The sequence below is a fragment of the Melopsittacus undulatus genome, chromosome 2, assembly GCF_012275295.1.
Source record: "Melopsittacus undulatus isolate bMelUnd1 chromosome 2, bMelUnd1.mat.Z, whole genome shotgun sequence".
NCBI classification, from domain to species: domain Eukaryota; kingdom Metazoa; phylum Chordata; class Aves; order Psittaciformes; family Psittaculidae; genus Melopsittacus; species Melopsittacus undulatus.
The window spans coordinates 115,450,874-115,466,408 of record NC_047528.1 but is presented as its reverse complement, the minus strand read 5'-3'; the positions used below and the strand labels follow the sequence as shown (position 1 = coordinate 115,466,408).

At 46.3% G+C, this 15,535-nt stretch overlaps 1 protein-coding gene across 1 annotated transcript in view; it reads left to right on the top strand.

The window, feature by feature from the left end:
* CFAP91 (cilia and flagella associated protein 91) overlaps nucleotides 1-9,744 on the top strand; it is a 30,716-nt gene extending 20,972 nt beyond the window's left edge. Inside the window, exons 13-18 of the mRNA XM_005143030.4 lie at nucleotides 541-687; nucleotides 3,067-3,288; nucleotides 4,538-4,686; nucleotides 5,876-5,967; nucleotides 9,147-9,463; nucleotides 9,542-9,744. Of these exons, the coding sequence (XP_005143087.4) occupies nucleotides 541-687; nucleotides 3,067-3,288; nucleotides 4,538-4,686; nucleotides 5,876-5,967; nucleotides 9,147-9,445 (909 nt within the window). The 3' untranslated portion in view covers nucleotides 9,446-9,463; nucleotides 9,542-9,744. The remainder of the gene's footprint in view (nucleotides 1-540; nucleotides 688-3,066; nucleotides 3,289-4,537; nucleotides 4,687-5,875; nucleotides 5,968-9,146; nucleotides 9,464-9,541) is intronic.
* The last annotated feature ends 5,791 nt before the right edge of the window (nucleotides 9,745-15,535 follow it).

Below are 15,535 nucleotides of genomic sequence, written 5' to 3'. Positions count from 1 at the left end.
TCAGGGAAGGGCTGGGCAACATAGCCTGAGAACAGCCACACCAATTTATTGCTTTGAACTGTTGCTGGACTCCCTGAAAATGAAGGTCAGAGAACAGTAGATATTGAAACAGGAGACATCTAATGCTGGACTGAGGAAAGGGGACAATGCTCACACTGGGAAGCTTTGACACTGAGGCTGATGTAACAGGATATCCATAAGGCTATTGCCCTTTTCACTTGACATGGGTGTTGCTGTTGTGCATTCCAGTGGTTTGTGTTCTGGGTGAAGCCAAACAGAATTAAAAAGAAATAAAAATAATAAAGTAGCAAGGGATCATCTATATTCCACAGGAGAAGGTCTCAATTTTCATCTTCCATGCAGGAGGGTTTAGGCAAGATTTACCTGACAGCTGTAGTGTTTGCATAAATGCAGCCACAGATTCATTACAGAGAGCTAGGTTTTGGAAATAGCTGACCTTGCATCTTGGAGAGAAAAGGCAAAACGTTTTGATCTGTATTCTCCATTTAATCTGCTTGGTTGTTTTACTTTATTTTAAAGATGTTTGAAGGGAAGGAGAAGCAGCTGGAACTGATCCGAGAGCTGCGCACCACTCATGCACTCCAGGAGGATGGACATCTGCTTTTGAAGGCAGAGGAGCAAATGACACGGGCTCTACAGCAACAGCATGAGTTACATATGGACAAGGTTTGCCTTTGTTGATGGGAAGGCTGATTCACAGCACTGTCCTGACCAGGCACTCTCTGCTTGCAGTACCACCAACATTCTCACATTTAATTTCTTTATGTTTCCTATTATCCACAGCACAGAAAGCACCCTAAGTAACAAATATGTTCTCCCAGAACAGGCCAAGCACTGAATGCCTGAGGGGCTAAAACTACTCTCTCACTGCTGTGGGGGCTCTGGGGAATCTCAGAAACAGACTGAGGTGCCCTGACCACAGCTGCTACCCAGCTGCCCTTTGCTTTGTTTGCAGACAGAGCACTTACTTATACATACAGGGCTCTGAACAAACTGCATTGTCAGACAAACCTCATTTTCCCCACATTTCAATCCATTTGACTGGTGCTGTGACCTGGCATCACAATAGACACTTGTCACTCACATCTGTCAGATGTTTTACTGAATGTGTATTACTGCTCTGTCATTTCCCTGTTCCTTTTCTAGCTTGACAACCTCTCACGCTCCTCCTTGAGCATAAAACACTGCAGAAAAAGCCAAGGCAGACTTACCTTGTAAATCTGGCTGGGCTCGAAACTTCTAGAACCTTAGCAATGGTGTCACATTGTTGTACTTGCCAGTGTTGTGGAGAACAGAGAAATTTTGGGGCTCAAACCTCTATCAAGGATCAAGTGAGAGCTGGGGATGCAAATTCCCATCCTATTTCCTTGCAGCACCACAACCTTCCAGAGCAAAATGAATCGAACGGCCAATGCTGGTCTGCAAATGGATCATAATGAAATTCACTGCACCTCACACATACAATATCTCCCACATTCCTGCAGGTTTTCGTGTCATTTTTACCACTCTCCTGTTTTTTCAGTGACCAGCTGTGAGGCAATTCTGCAGGTTCCAGGTTATGATAACAGCATCCACTGGCCTGCGGGTGGTGAAGCTAGACCACTGCTTCCTGCTGGGTGGGCAGCAACAAAATTACCCTCAGATCTCAGTAACAATTGAACTGGGTGACTGTGTTTATAATTTCCAGATGCTCCCTCATACAGAGGAAGCCCAGGTGTGGAATGCAGGAATGCAGAAATACAGAATATTTTTCCCTGAGGAATTCAGAGAAAAAGAAAAGCTTTAGGCATTAGGAACTTGAAATGCTCCTTTTCTTCTGGAAGGCCAGGTGAGGAGAGGTGAGAGCAGCTCACACACCAGAATGACATTCATAGAGGAGAAGAGAGATTATAGAGATGCTGACCTCTGATCTCAGAATTTCCTTCTGGGATAGCCACTATCCCCCCCTGCTGGTATCTACCTCCAGTACTCCTGCCTTATGGGGTTTTTCACTATGTCTCTGAAGACTTCGAGGCTGTCTCATATGTCTCCAAACATTTTGAACTGTAAAGCTCTCTGGATGTGCTTGGAACAGAGAATGAATGGCATAGTAACACTGAATACCTGGGATCTAGTCTCAATTGTGTCTCAGACTTTCTGATTTTCCTTTACCTGGAATTTTGAGGCCTTGTTCACACTTCTGCAAATGCATTATAATAACTGTTGATTTGAATTTGCTAGCAATTAATAACTTGTACAGTTTTAGGTAATAACTCCATACCTAAAACTGTAGGGATTCATGGTTGCTGTGTTATCTCAGCAAGTTGAATCACTTTGGTTGCATGTGAATGTCCAAACAAAGATGTACCATTTCACTGAGGTGACTTTGAATTGTACCAAACATTTTGTATCCTTAGGAGAGGATAGAAATGTGTCTGTACTCACAATTGCAGTTACCTAAATCTCAAGCTTCCTACTGATAAAGATTGAGGTTTTCCATTCCAAATGCTAGAAAGAAGCTTCATTTGCAACTTTTGACCCTATTTTTCTGTTCTGGTCTAGCTAAGCTTGGCACAGACATACAGAGGGCATGCAGCTGAAGTAATGTCACTGTCAGTTTTATACCTCCCCTTTCTTGGTCTGGGCAGTGGAGCATTCCCCAGTAACAAGCAGATGGCCTCAGCAACTATTGTAATTATACTCAGAGCCACAAAAGCAGTTCATAATCCCTGGAAATATGGCACATATAGTGCTTTATCTCCTCCCACCCACCCAAGCACAGGGGCTGCTTGTCCCAGTGTGACAGTGTCAGGGTTATTCCCACCCTGACTAATTTTGCCATCCTTTAGCCTCTTCATGCCATCAGAGCCCATTCAGAGGCTTATTATATTATGCAGAATCCAGGCCAGTGCATGTAAAACAAGAAGAATGCAAACCTCCTAGCATTGTCCCATGGTTGGTCTGAACGTTGCAGAGCTGTTTCACATGCCTGTGGTATTCCTGGGACTCTGGACAACATTCCAGGCATTTGTAACACAATTCTTTGCTTTTCTTTTTTCTTTAAAGCTGTCATCAGTGGAAACCCACTTGGCCAGGGAAGAAGGAAGGGTATTGGCAAACGTATTTGATTTCCTGTCCAAAGAGCTGGTGAGGCTGCAAGAAGAACGCAGAATCCATGCTTTTGTCATGCTGGCTGAGAGGCAGAGGCGCATGCGGGAAGCAGAGGAGAGTGGAAGGCGTCAGGTGGAACTGAAGCGGCGTCAGGATGAAGATGAGGTTTTCAGACAGGCAAGAGAGGGAGACTGGTGGAACTGTGAGCAGTTTGTAGGAGCTCCCTGCTTGTGGAAGGGTCCAGATGAAAGGGAGATGCTTCAGCTCTGACTTCTGTGATGGCTAGTTTTAAAATTGAGGGGGAAAGCTTCATGAAGAGAAGGTAGCTCCTTTATAAAAGAGCCATGCCCGTTAAGTTAAGGATGATCTAAATAACCCTACAAACAGTTCTGTTAAGTATATCATGGATGGATGTAGGTTTCTGAATTTCCACAGCATAAACCTATGGAGAACAGATATACCTAGATCATCTTTAGGAACAATGTTTTGTCAGTACTTGGTCCATCCAGCAGAACTATTAGGTGCTCTCCCAGGAAGGATGCCTTTAAGCAAGGCTTTGGAAACATTTTGCCCTCCAAAAACGAACTGCAAGTAATAAAAGGTACAAAAATTACTCTGAAGTAATGATAATGGCTAAGATAACCTCCAGAAACAAAAATCCTGAATTACCATATTCCATAACTATTCCCTAGCTCCTGACTGCATGAAGCATGTTTTTCCCAGTTGAAAGGAATGAGTGGGAGCCTAATTGACTAAACCAATAATTTTCAGACTTTGTGGGAGGAGGTTAATACCAAGAGAGTCTGGCATCATGTTTATTTTTCTTTTAATTTTAGCTGCTTCTCTTATCTTTTCTGCTTCTCTGAGTGGGAAGCAAGGATGGTCAAAGTGCTATAAGCTTATATACCCTTCAGAGTAGCAGAATGAAAACAGCAAGATTCTCTGCTCTACAACCGTTATAAAGAAGCCAATAATTTTATCTGGGTTTTATTTATGTTACCTTGACTGGCTTGATGGAACCTTTATCTTCAGAATTGGCTGGAGTCAATAGTGATGATTATTAGTTGGCTCTTGTTACTCAGGGGACCGTGAGGAGACCAGGGAACTGAGGAAGCAGCTGCCGTTGCATTCACAAAACTGACCTGCTGCAGCAGAACTGGATCTGTGGATAGATCTTCCTTCCAGCACTGGTTCTTTCCTGCCCTTGTTTCTGTTCTATTGGTTCTTGGAAAGAATTACTTGAAGATAAATTTTTACACAAGTTGGTCTTCCCAGAAAGCACCTCTGAAAACAAGTGTCAGGCTGACCTGCCTGAAGTTAAGAGTCTGGTGGAAATCTCTTGTTCTTGCTTCATTGGAAATCTGCTTCCACCACACTCCTGGCACAACAACAGGCAGAAGAACAACATGTTGGTGTTCTCTTCCAGGTGGTGAAAGTGCACCAGAGCACTATCGACTCCTACTTGGAAGACATTATCCTGAGTAGCATGGAGGATACAGCTGAAGAGCAAGCCAGGGAAGAGATTCAGAGAATGGCTATAGAAATCAATGACATTGCTTACGAAATGGAAAGTCGGTACGTTACTAAACAGCTGTTCACAGCAGTTTAGAACCTGCCTACCCATCTGAATATGTGGTTACATGTATAATCTAAGACATGGGAAAGGCAGAAAAATACTGTTCATGAGCACTTTGTTAGTCTGACTGCTGTATGGGAACCACACTGTTGCTATCTGGTACGCACACATTAAGTCCATCGGAGCCTTATTTCTATACAGCATGTGCCAGATTCTCTTTGCAAATCACTTGTGGGATCTGTGAATCACCCTTTCTAGGTTCCTCCATACCAATGTGATGCTGTGACTGAGCTTTAAGTGAATCTGGGAACTGCCTAAAGCAATACCCATTCATACTGGTCTTTTCATTTATTTACACTACTACAGAAAATCCATTTGAAAGAGATGCTAAAAGATACAGCTATACAGGAGCCTTTCATTCTGGGGAGGCTGTTCCTTAAGAACCTGCCAATTTCCATGGGGGTCAGTCGTACTGATGGCTGCCTGACAAGGCATTTTGAGTAAAGTTGTTGAGAACAGCACAGTGTTTGGCTGGGGCATCAGCAGTGAATACATTTTAGGACCTGCCAAACCTCCAGTCCAGTTTCTATGCTATTTTTTTGGAATTGAGCCATAAAATTCCCAATGACACAGTGACTCTCCTATGGTAGAGCAGCTGTGTATTTTGTAACTAGATGAATACAACCAGAATGTCGAAATCCTTGGGGAGAATGAAGCGTAGATAATGCATGCAGCCCCTGGGCCAATTGGGAACCCACCAAACACTGGTGTGGAAAAGAGCATGGGGACCAGCCAAATGCAGAGTCACAAAAGGGAAGAATTCAGCAAACTCAGCAATGGGCCAAAGACTAAACTGACAAAGATACAAACCCCCAGAGGTATGTGCATGTCTAACTCAGTTTGTCATCAGTGAGAACTGGGTCCCTAAATACCTTTGAGCATAAGTAGTCTAGGGTGATGTTCTTTCCTGGAAATACTGCTTTCCAATACAGTATTGAGAGTGCAGCACAAAGGGGAATAGTCACTGTCACCTATTTGTAGGATAAAGAGAGACCCAGCTTACAATTGCTGCCATGACAATACACTCCCTTGGAAATAGTGGAAATATTTGCAAGGGAGTCGCATGTTTGCAGAGGTGATCTGGAAAGAAAATGAAAGTACTGACACTACTGTGCATCTGTTCTGTAGCCGAACTCACCAACAATCAGAAGAGATTGTAGCAGAGATGGTTTATGATTTCCTCATTCCAGAAGCTGAGAAAATGTCTATCAGAGAAAAAGGTAAGGAGTCCAGTAACTTTGTTCTCTTTGTGAACTGGTTCACCCTCCTCACTCTAGCTCACTGAAAGGAAAGATGCAGTGCCAAGAGTTGTCCCATTTCTCTGAGATTGCTCTTTTGCACAATACAGGTAGATAGTTAAGCCCTTTGACCCTTTTTCACTAATTTCTCATGAGCTTTAGTCTTTAAAATAGTGGCCTGACTCCAGACTTGATGTAAGGTCTAGGCTGTGCTTTTGCCAAGAAAAGTTAGACCAAATGATTCTTGAGGTCCCTTCTGACTTGGTAATAAGCTATGATAAGTTTGGTTTATCTTCAATGATAAACTACATGAAAAGCAGCAGGCCATTGCATCTTCAAAATGACCTGGGAAGTGTCTTTAAGTAGCATGGCTGTGAATTGCCTATTATATGGCAACTTTTAAAAGCTGTATAAAGCTTTAACAGGCAGATTACTTCAATATATGTCATATGTGGAAGGAAGATTATATGCTTTTCTATGGTCTGTCCCCTTTCAACACTTGGGAGCTAGAAGCAAAGGTAAGGGTTTAGGGTTGGCTGTAGTGGCATCATATTTTAAGTAGATAATCTTCCAGTTATAAAGGATGCTTCATTTAGCCAAAATGGAATATTATCTGTCAAAATACAGAGAGAAAGGCCCTGGAAACCTGTGTATTACTCTAAGTATAATGAATAAATGGCTGTTCTTAACTGGGATGTTGTCACTGACCAGCACACTCCGAAGATCATAATTGAAAAGTCACCCACATGAAGTGGGTATAAGTAAAGCAGTTGTGTAACAATAGGGTCTGAAGTGGTCCTTGTTGCACTGTACTCGTCTGACTTGAGAACAAAGGCACTTCATTGCTTTTTATTGCTTTGTGAATGAAAACACAACCCTGCAAACACATTTTGTGGTATCTGAGTTGTGAAGACTTTTTTTCTTCATAGTTTGTGTATTTGTCACAACAACAATGTCTATTCAGCAGATGGCAATTCTGCATGAGCTTAAATCAGCTCCCTCCTCCTTAGCCCTCCTTCTGCAAGCCTACCAAAGCAGGTGATGTAATTTTAGTCAATGAAGCCTGCAGCTGGGGCACTAACACACACAGGTTAGCTTGTCTCAGAAAAACAGGAAGAGAAGACCTGGAGATGGCTTGGGATTCTGGACATACAGAGCTACCATAAAGGAAGAAGATACGTACTGGGTTTAAATGCAACAGCAGCTAATGAGCAAAGCACCTCAGATGCACTCCCAAGCTACAGAGGGGAAAGGAATTTCAAAATCAGTGCTAACTACAATGGGTTTGCCTGGAAAGCAGAGCTAGACCCACCAAAAATGAAAGTGGATGCTGGTTGAAGAGCCAGAGCAGTAGGTGACAAAGTACAAGAGCTCCTTCAGATGTGATAAGGTGAAATGTGCCACAGTATTCTTGTGACAGAAGACATCGAACGTCAGGAAGAGACCTGGTTCATGCTCTCTTCTGCTGTTGTTGCATGGGGTGGAGGATACTCCATGCACTTAAAAAATAGCTGGTCTACCAAAAGCACACTGTGATGAACACACCCTGCCATAAACCTCCTGCACACCCTCTCTGATACCTTCAGAGAAGCAGAATCAGTAACTATTCCATGTAAATCCAAAGGGAACAGTATCAAAGAATGGCATTAGATATGAGCATATCAGTGTGTTGCATTTCTGTGGCAGCTTTTAAAGCTCTCCCCATAGTGAGCCAGATTATTAATTACAACACCATGTTTTAGCAACCCGGGACACACTTGAGCATACACCTTCCTTGAAACTAGCAGGAGGTGATCCGAGAGCACAGTTGTCTGGCCTACCAGAGGAGCAAATCCATTTGTTGAACAAAAATTTGCAGGCTTGCACTTCCAGTCTTTGCCTACATTTTAGCTTCCCTTTAAGCATCTCTATTTCGCTGTTACCTAGTCTTTTTTTACTTTTTTATCCTCTTTTTATCATATTCCTATGCATAAAAACAGGGATTATCCAATACGGGCTCCTTTTCAAACCCCTCTGCACCTCACTTTTGAAACCTCACTCAGTGGAAGTACAAGCCAATGTGCTGATGTGAAAAAACTTGCATTCAAAAGGACAATCACTCACCAATTTGAGCCTGCTTTCTTCTAGATGGCATTCACTGTGGATGGAGGAAGGGACTACAGCAATAGCAGCAGAGTATTCCCAGTATAGCTGATGCATGACTGAAGCCAAAATGCTTTGGGTAGAGAAAGCTCTCCTGGGAATGGAGAGCTGGCTGGTGAAGGGCAGCTTTTCAAATACAGGCGAGATCCGGTTGCATTCACTGTTGACGAAATGGACCTGGGAGATTGATAAACATAAACAGGATGGATTAGGAAGGTTGAGCAACTGACTCAAGTGACAGTATTCAGAGCTATATGACAGCATGAAAGGCACCAGTGGTTCACATTCACAGTTAAGGTGCATCTCGGCCTTATGAAACAGACCAAAGCAGCAAGGAAGTCTTAGACTTTTGCTGGAAAGTGACCTAAAGAGAGCCATGGCTCTTTCCTGCAACATTCCCCACACCCTGCTTAGGAGCATGCAGTATTTCAAGTTGCATGATTTTTACCAGCATCAAGTCTAGAGTGAGAAAGAGGGAACAAAGAAGAAAGAAGAGGAATGAAGAGAATTGTAGGATGAATGTTTTGGCATGGGTATATACAAATGAGTAAAACACAATAAAGAACAATCCTGCAGTAAAAAAGGGAGATGATAAGGTAGGTGACTTAATGTGTTTATAATGTCTCCAAGTCTTACTCTGAACTCAGTAAAGGTTTCTCAGTGCAGGCAAAATTGTAACACAGGAGAGGGCAGATGTCAGCTCCAGTTTGTAAAGGTCTGCTGCAACTAACACACATTGAAGGGGCCTGATAACATCCTGGGCAGTTATGCCCTAAGCTGGAAGGAAAACACTGTGCTTCCCACTGTGGGGGTTAGTCTTCAAAGCGAAATGCAAAGTTGGTTGCTGCTATTAGGTGGCAGTAGAACACTTTCAGCCAAAGTTAGAAGGGCGTGATTTCTTTTTCCTGAGATAGGCTTCTCCACAGCTGCAGGAAGGCTAAAGCTGTCCCTCCCTTCTCCCCCACAGAGAGCACTTCAATGCACATTTCCAAGTAAAAACCTTACCTCTTTTTATGCAGTGAGGCAGTGTCAGAGAAAACACATCTACGCTGCTCATCAGATCATCCACAGGGACACAGAGAGGGTAGTGGCTGACCTGGCACGGCATCAGGAGACATCTGCCAGCAACATAAAGGGAGACCTTCCTGCTGGGCCAGCCAGCACTGGCGTGAGTGAGACAGCTGCTGGCCCAAGTGCAGCTGACAGCACTTGCTCTGCCACGGCTGCAGAGGAACTAGCTAAACCATGTGAAGAAAGCACAGGGCAGACAGCAGATTACCCTCCTGATGGATCAGACAAGGATCCCACAGCCTCCTAAAGACAGAAGATGAGCAAGGTGAGTTTCCTTTCCCCCTGTGACTGGAACTTGGAGCATGCTGAAGGAGAGGGAGCACATTGTATTTACTTTCTATAGGGCAACTGGAATGGAAGATCCTCTTCTCCCCTTGGGCTGTCCCTCCTGCTGCCTGCTGGCAATGTTGTCCTGGAACCACTCTGTATACATTCCGGTGTGGCAATCCCAGTCCAGCCCCCTCCCCAACCAGGTTTGGACCTCATTAGCTATTTTTCCTCTTCTAGTTTATTAAGAGAAGCCTAAGTGAGAAAGCACTGTTGGTATTTGTTGTTTGTTTTCCTGGCACAGACCAATAAAGATCTGCACCTGGGCTTTTGATGGTATGTCTTTACATCAGTAACATTAAATGCAACAATACTCCAGAAATGGGAAATTTTGAGTTAAGACCATGCACAATCTTTTCTCAAGCACGTCCCACTGATTCCCTTAGTGGAGTAAAGCAGAATGGTTTCCTGCATTAGCACTGCTGTTAATGAAGTGTTGAATGAATTAAAATGGTCAGATACCACATCATCTTTTCACATAATTAGTCCTTCATAAAGAATAGGCATCCTTGACCTCATCAGAGTGATTCCTGCCAACCAGGCAGTATCTAGCACTAGTAACTAAGGCCAGGTGATAGCAGAATGGTGTGATGGGGGCTAATGTATCTTGTGCAAAGAACCTGTTAACCAATGCTTATGGTTTATCCCAAAACTATAACCTTTGGGCTGACCTCTTCTTGCTTTTTTATCATTCCAAAGGAGGACAATTCTAGAAAGAATCTTATTTTTCCTAACACAGTGTCAGTGGCCCTGGTTTTCCAGCTCCAGGGGCAGAAAGGGTGCTGATTTTGCCCTGTTTGCAAGCAACAGGATGTCAGAAATGGGCAGGCTGCAGACAGGCACAGAGCACCTGATCTCAGAGCTGTCAGGGACTAGCTCAGCTCTCCAGCACTCACCTGTCAAAATTCCTGAGGTTTGTGGGTGTAGCATCTGAAAGGTTACACCAGTTACAGTTACACCAATACCAGCATCAAAGGCAGGAGTAAGCACAGCCACACCACCACTCTCAAAATGCTTACTCACTGATGGCTACAACTGCAGCAGGTAACAGTATCAGCTCTTAGTGCTAAGGTGGTAATGGGTTGATCTCTGTGTACTTCCATCAGAGACTGCCTGCTTTGTGCTGGGTCTGTGAGGCCTCAGGTATGGTGGTCCAGCTCACTCATCCTGAACATACAGCACTGCTCCTTCAAAACAAAACCAGCAGCTGGTCAAAACATCAGGCTTATTAGTGCAATCCTGGGGGGAAAAAATGTGTCAGCTTTTGTTTTCTGGATCAGGTTGGGGAGGGAGGAGAAGAGAGGAGAAAAAGAATCTGAGTACCTCTGTATTCCACTGAGCTGTGAATAGGAACTGGAGAGGGGAAACTGAGAGCTGCACCAGGAAACCACTGCTGGTCTCCAGGTCACTAACCAGGGGCAGCAGGTGGGGTCAGGCAGCCTCTGCAAGCACTGCAGGATCTGGCAGGAGTCAGAGATGGGTGATGAGTTCTGGTTAGGACGCTGTGAGGATGATCCCATTGGGGTTGGGGGAAATCCACATAGCTCCTTGTTAAAAAGGGAAGGTAGCACATGCAAAACACAGACAGAAACACTGCACACTGTGGGAGGAGCAGCTGTTCAGGGATCGGCTCTTTTGCCTTAGGCTACCCTGGACAAATTTAGCCTGCTTGAGAGAGGGGGGATAACATGAATCACAAGGTCCGGTGTAATAAGAGAGACATGGAAAACTTGATGCAGCAGAAGAGGAGAACGGGAAGACCGGGACATCAAGGCATTTACTGTATGTCTGGGATGGCATGTCCAAATAAGCGTTGTCCATGGGTCCGTTTGATGTGGTTCTAGAAAGACAAGAAGCATTCCAGCAGGTATGGGATGCAGGTTGAAGTGTTCTGGTCTCCTGGGGGACACAGCCCTCTGCACCACAGCCAGAGGTCAGGGGATTCCAGATGCTATGCACAGGCTGAGCTATAAATACCTTGTCTCCTGTTATGACTGAAGGGACACCGCCAGGCTAAAGCCATCTTTTCCACATGACATTGTCTTGCGTGTAAACTAAAGGCCATGGCAGGATTCCTGCAGGAAGCTCTGCTCTAGAAACTGCTTCCAATCAGCATGTGCAGGTGTTTTATTCAAGCTTTACAGAATGCTTTGAGAAGGAAAACGAGCATGGTGAGAGGGAATTGGGATCATAAATCAACAGCACAAGAATGCACCATTCCTTCTCACAGCAGGAGCTAGAACAACCCCGGGGAGGAGCCTGTACCCGAAACAGACACAGCAGATGCCTCCAGGGCTGCACCAGTACAGTGGAAACACGGGAATTCTGTTCATCCCACTATTCTTTCCCCAGCTGCCGGCCATAGGGAGCCTCGTTGTGCTGCCCTGCGGCTTCTGCATCCCAACAGGGGTGGGAGACCAAAGCCTGCGGGATCACTGCACTGCGGGAATGCTGCAGAATCAGCCTCTTGGCCGACAAGTGAACAAATGAATGAATGAATGCAGAGTGTCCCAGGCCTTCCCTGCTGATATTCCCCTGATCCCTGCTCTTGCAGTGTGGAAGGAGGAAATCCCATAGCAGTAATTGCAGTTCAGACCAACAAAAAGGACTTTCAGTAGGAAAACTGGAAGACAACACACCTTCTTCATGGAAACCTAGAATGGTTTGGGTTGGAAGGGACCTTAAACTCATCCAGTTCCAACCCCTGCCACAGGCAGGGACACATGTTTGGAGTGTGAACACCACCAGCGCTCTCGATGCAGATGCTGCAATAAGCCTGAAGGATGTAACTGGTGATCTTATGTAGCCCCTAAACTGAAAGCACACTAAACCACCTCCTCAATACCCTTTTTGGGCAGCATCTTTGGGCATTTTACATCACTAAAGCAGCTGCTCCCACCAGTGTTACAGAGACTGGAAACCTCCTTTCTCCTTAAATTGCAGAAGGATCAGTCCTAAGAACGAATCTTCCTTTTCCTTATTACTGAGCCAGGAAAAGTCAGCCCTTCCCTTTAAAGCCTCTTGCAATCCCCATGCTGGTTCCTCACCTACTGAAGCCTTTCTCCACCTGCCATGTAATTTTTCTGCCTCCAGCCAAATGCAGACCACTTTTCATTGCTGTGCAGGCCCCACATCTGTTGTCTCCAGCACCAAGAGCTGACATAGACCAACCTGTTCTTTGCCCTGGTGCCATGAAACAAAACTGTTGAGGGGAATGGGGTGGAACTGAGATGGTCCAGAGACTCCCCCAGCTGAGTCCCTTCATTTCCCTAGGCTGGTAACAAACAACAGCATCCCAGACATCATCAGTGATCCATTATCACTGCAGCAATGACTAGAAATGCCCTCAAAAGAACCTGAGGTTTACTAGCAATCACCATTGGCCTCTTGAGCACCTTGCCTGGTAAAGGTTTTGGTTACAAGAAGGAGCTGCAGAAGGGAGGAGGAGGAGATGCTTGCTCTTATGCTGTAGGAAACATAGAATCAAACATAGAATCCCAGAAACATTTAGGTTGGGAAAGACCTTTAAGACCATTCAATCCAACCATTCCCCAGCACTGCTGAGTCCACCACTAACCCATGGCACTGAGGGCCTCATCTCCATCTCTTTACCGCCAGGGACGGTGACTCCAGCACTGTTCCAATGCCTGACAAACCTTTTTGGGAAGGAATTGTTCCTCATCTCCAGTCTGAACCTCCCCTGGCACAGTTTGAGGCCGTTTCCTCTTGTCCTGTTGCTTGTTACCTGGGAGAAGAGTCTGACCCCACCTCCTCCAAGCTTTGAAGAATGCTTTGAGGAATGATAATGGGGTTGCCTATGCACTGGTGTGAGGAGGATGAACACATTTTGCTCCCTCTCAAGCCCACATGGCTTTCCCACTCTGTATCTGACCCCACCTCACTCCCTGCAGCCACAGCCTCCCTCTGACAAGACCTCCACGGGTCCATATGTCAGTGACTGGCTTCTGGACACCACAAACACTCACCACCTGCAGGGCCCATGGCTCCCAACTCCACCAGGCATCTCTGCCAAGGGCTGAGGCTTTCTTTGCCTCCAGCCACCTTTCCTCACTGTGCAGTGACTGAGTGGGCTCTGCAGCCTGCCCAGGGCTTCGGCTCTCCCTATGGATCATCCTGGCAGCACACGGTCTGCTGCAGCTGCTCACAAGCTTCCACAAGGGAAGAAGTTGCTCATTCCCCACTTACCTTGTCCTGGAGGACCCAGCCTTGCCTCTGGAGAGCGCAGACAGAGATCAGTGATGCAGAGAGCAGGGAATGCCTGAAAGAGAGAACTTCAACTCCACTGACTGCATGGGAAAGGTACCTGGCTGTATGCAGGCTCTCAGGGGGCAGTAGGAGGTACCAAGAAGAAAACATCTGTGCCAGGACACCAGGGCTGTGCTGGGCGTGCAACAAGGTCAGGATGCTCACACCAGGACCGGAGTCCATGTTCCCTGCTATGCCCCATGAGGTGCTGCTCCCTACACCCTTTCCTTCCCCACCAGAGCCTGGGGTTGGCAGCAGCTTGGGTCTGACCCTGCAGCCTTTGGGCATGGCTGGCTGAGCAGAGCAGCCCTGCCCTCACCAGGAAGGCCCCGAGGCTAGCAAGGGAACACTGGGTAACCCAGCCAAGCCCTTCCTAGGACCAAGGGAGGGAAGTGAGGTTCAAGACCGGATTCTGAGGTTGTGGACCATGTGCTGAGCTCGCTGCCTCCAGGGCTTGCTGCTTCAGGCACAAACACGGGCGCTCCCACCCTCCCCTCCCTGCTCTGATGCTTGCTTCCCTCCTGTTTTGTGGCTCTTGTTCTTCTCCCACAGAAAGAGACCTGGACCTTTATACCAGCAGCCTGAAAGCTGTCACCTCCGCATAACCAATACCAGCAGCCCTGACATTGACTTTTAATTCCAGCCCAGATGGCTGGAAGGTTGGTCAATGAACACAAAGCATGTCAATGGAGCAGACTTTTGTACCGCATTCAGTGTGGTGCTGCTGTGCGTTTGGATTAGCATCTTAAGTCATTCAAAGGTATCAGTGACTGACAGCTCAGTGCATTTAAGCCTGGTTTACAAGCAGGTCTTGGGAGGTATTCTCACACAGGGACCAGTGACAGGATAACTGTTACCTGGAAGGTTGTGTGGGAACAGGCTCTTGATGCTAATGTGTTTCATGCTATGTTTTAAAAGGGCGATTGGAATGAAAATACAGATGTCCCATTGCTAATGTCCACAAGAATTACAACTGGAGGGAGCTGTGGATAAAGTGGACAACTGCAGCCTCCACACAGAGGGGCGAACATAGTCTACAGGCAAGGAGACAACAGCACCACCTGCAAGATGCTCGCTAGTGCATCTTTGACAGTGGGGAGACTGTTGGAGGAATCCTCTGCCTGGTTTCGGTACCTGCTGCTTAAGGAGGGTATTAAAAGCTGTTGTAGAGGAGATACAATTAGAAAGATGTGAAGGAGCTCAAGTTCCCCTTCCAGTCAGCTTAGCAAGAAGTTATGTGGTGACTGAGTCCCGCTCAAGGGGCCCTGACATTCAGAAGAGAGACCAGAGGGTTCCTGTGCCAACACAGTGAAGAATGGGAGCCCACAGCCTGCATTCACCCAGAGAGAAGGCCAGGAGAGACAGAAGATCTCAGTGCCCATGTGTCTGGAGAAGTGCCCAAGGATAACTCACCGCTAGGCCGAGTTCCTGAGGATTGTGATGAGCAGTGGCAACCATCATATCAATGAACTCACTTGGCGAGGTGCTGCAGTTCAGGCAGTGATACCTTTGCTGATGGAAGCTGCCACCCTCAATCCCAAGGGCTGGACTTGTCAAGCAGAGCAGCTCCGGTCTCAGCACGAGGTCCTGGGACTGATGCAAGTGAAGCGATGGCATCATTGCTTCTGGAGCTGCCAGGCTGTGGTCAGCTCCCTGCTCCCCTTGCCCAGGTAACCCAGGGCAGGCCTGAATGGGGGGGCCGAACAAAACCAGACTCATGCCCCATGGCCGAGCTGGGGCTGGC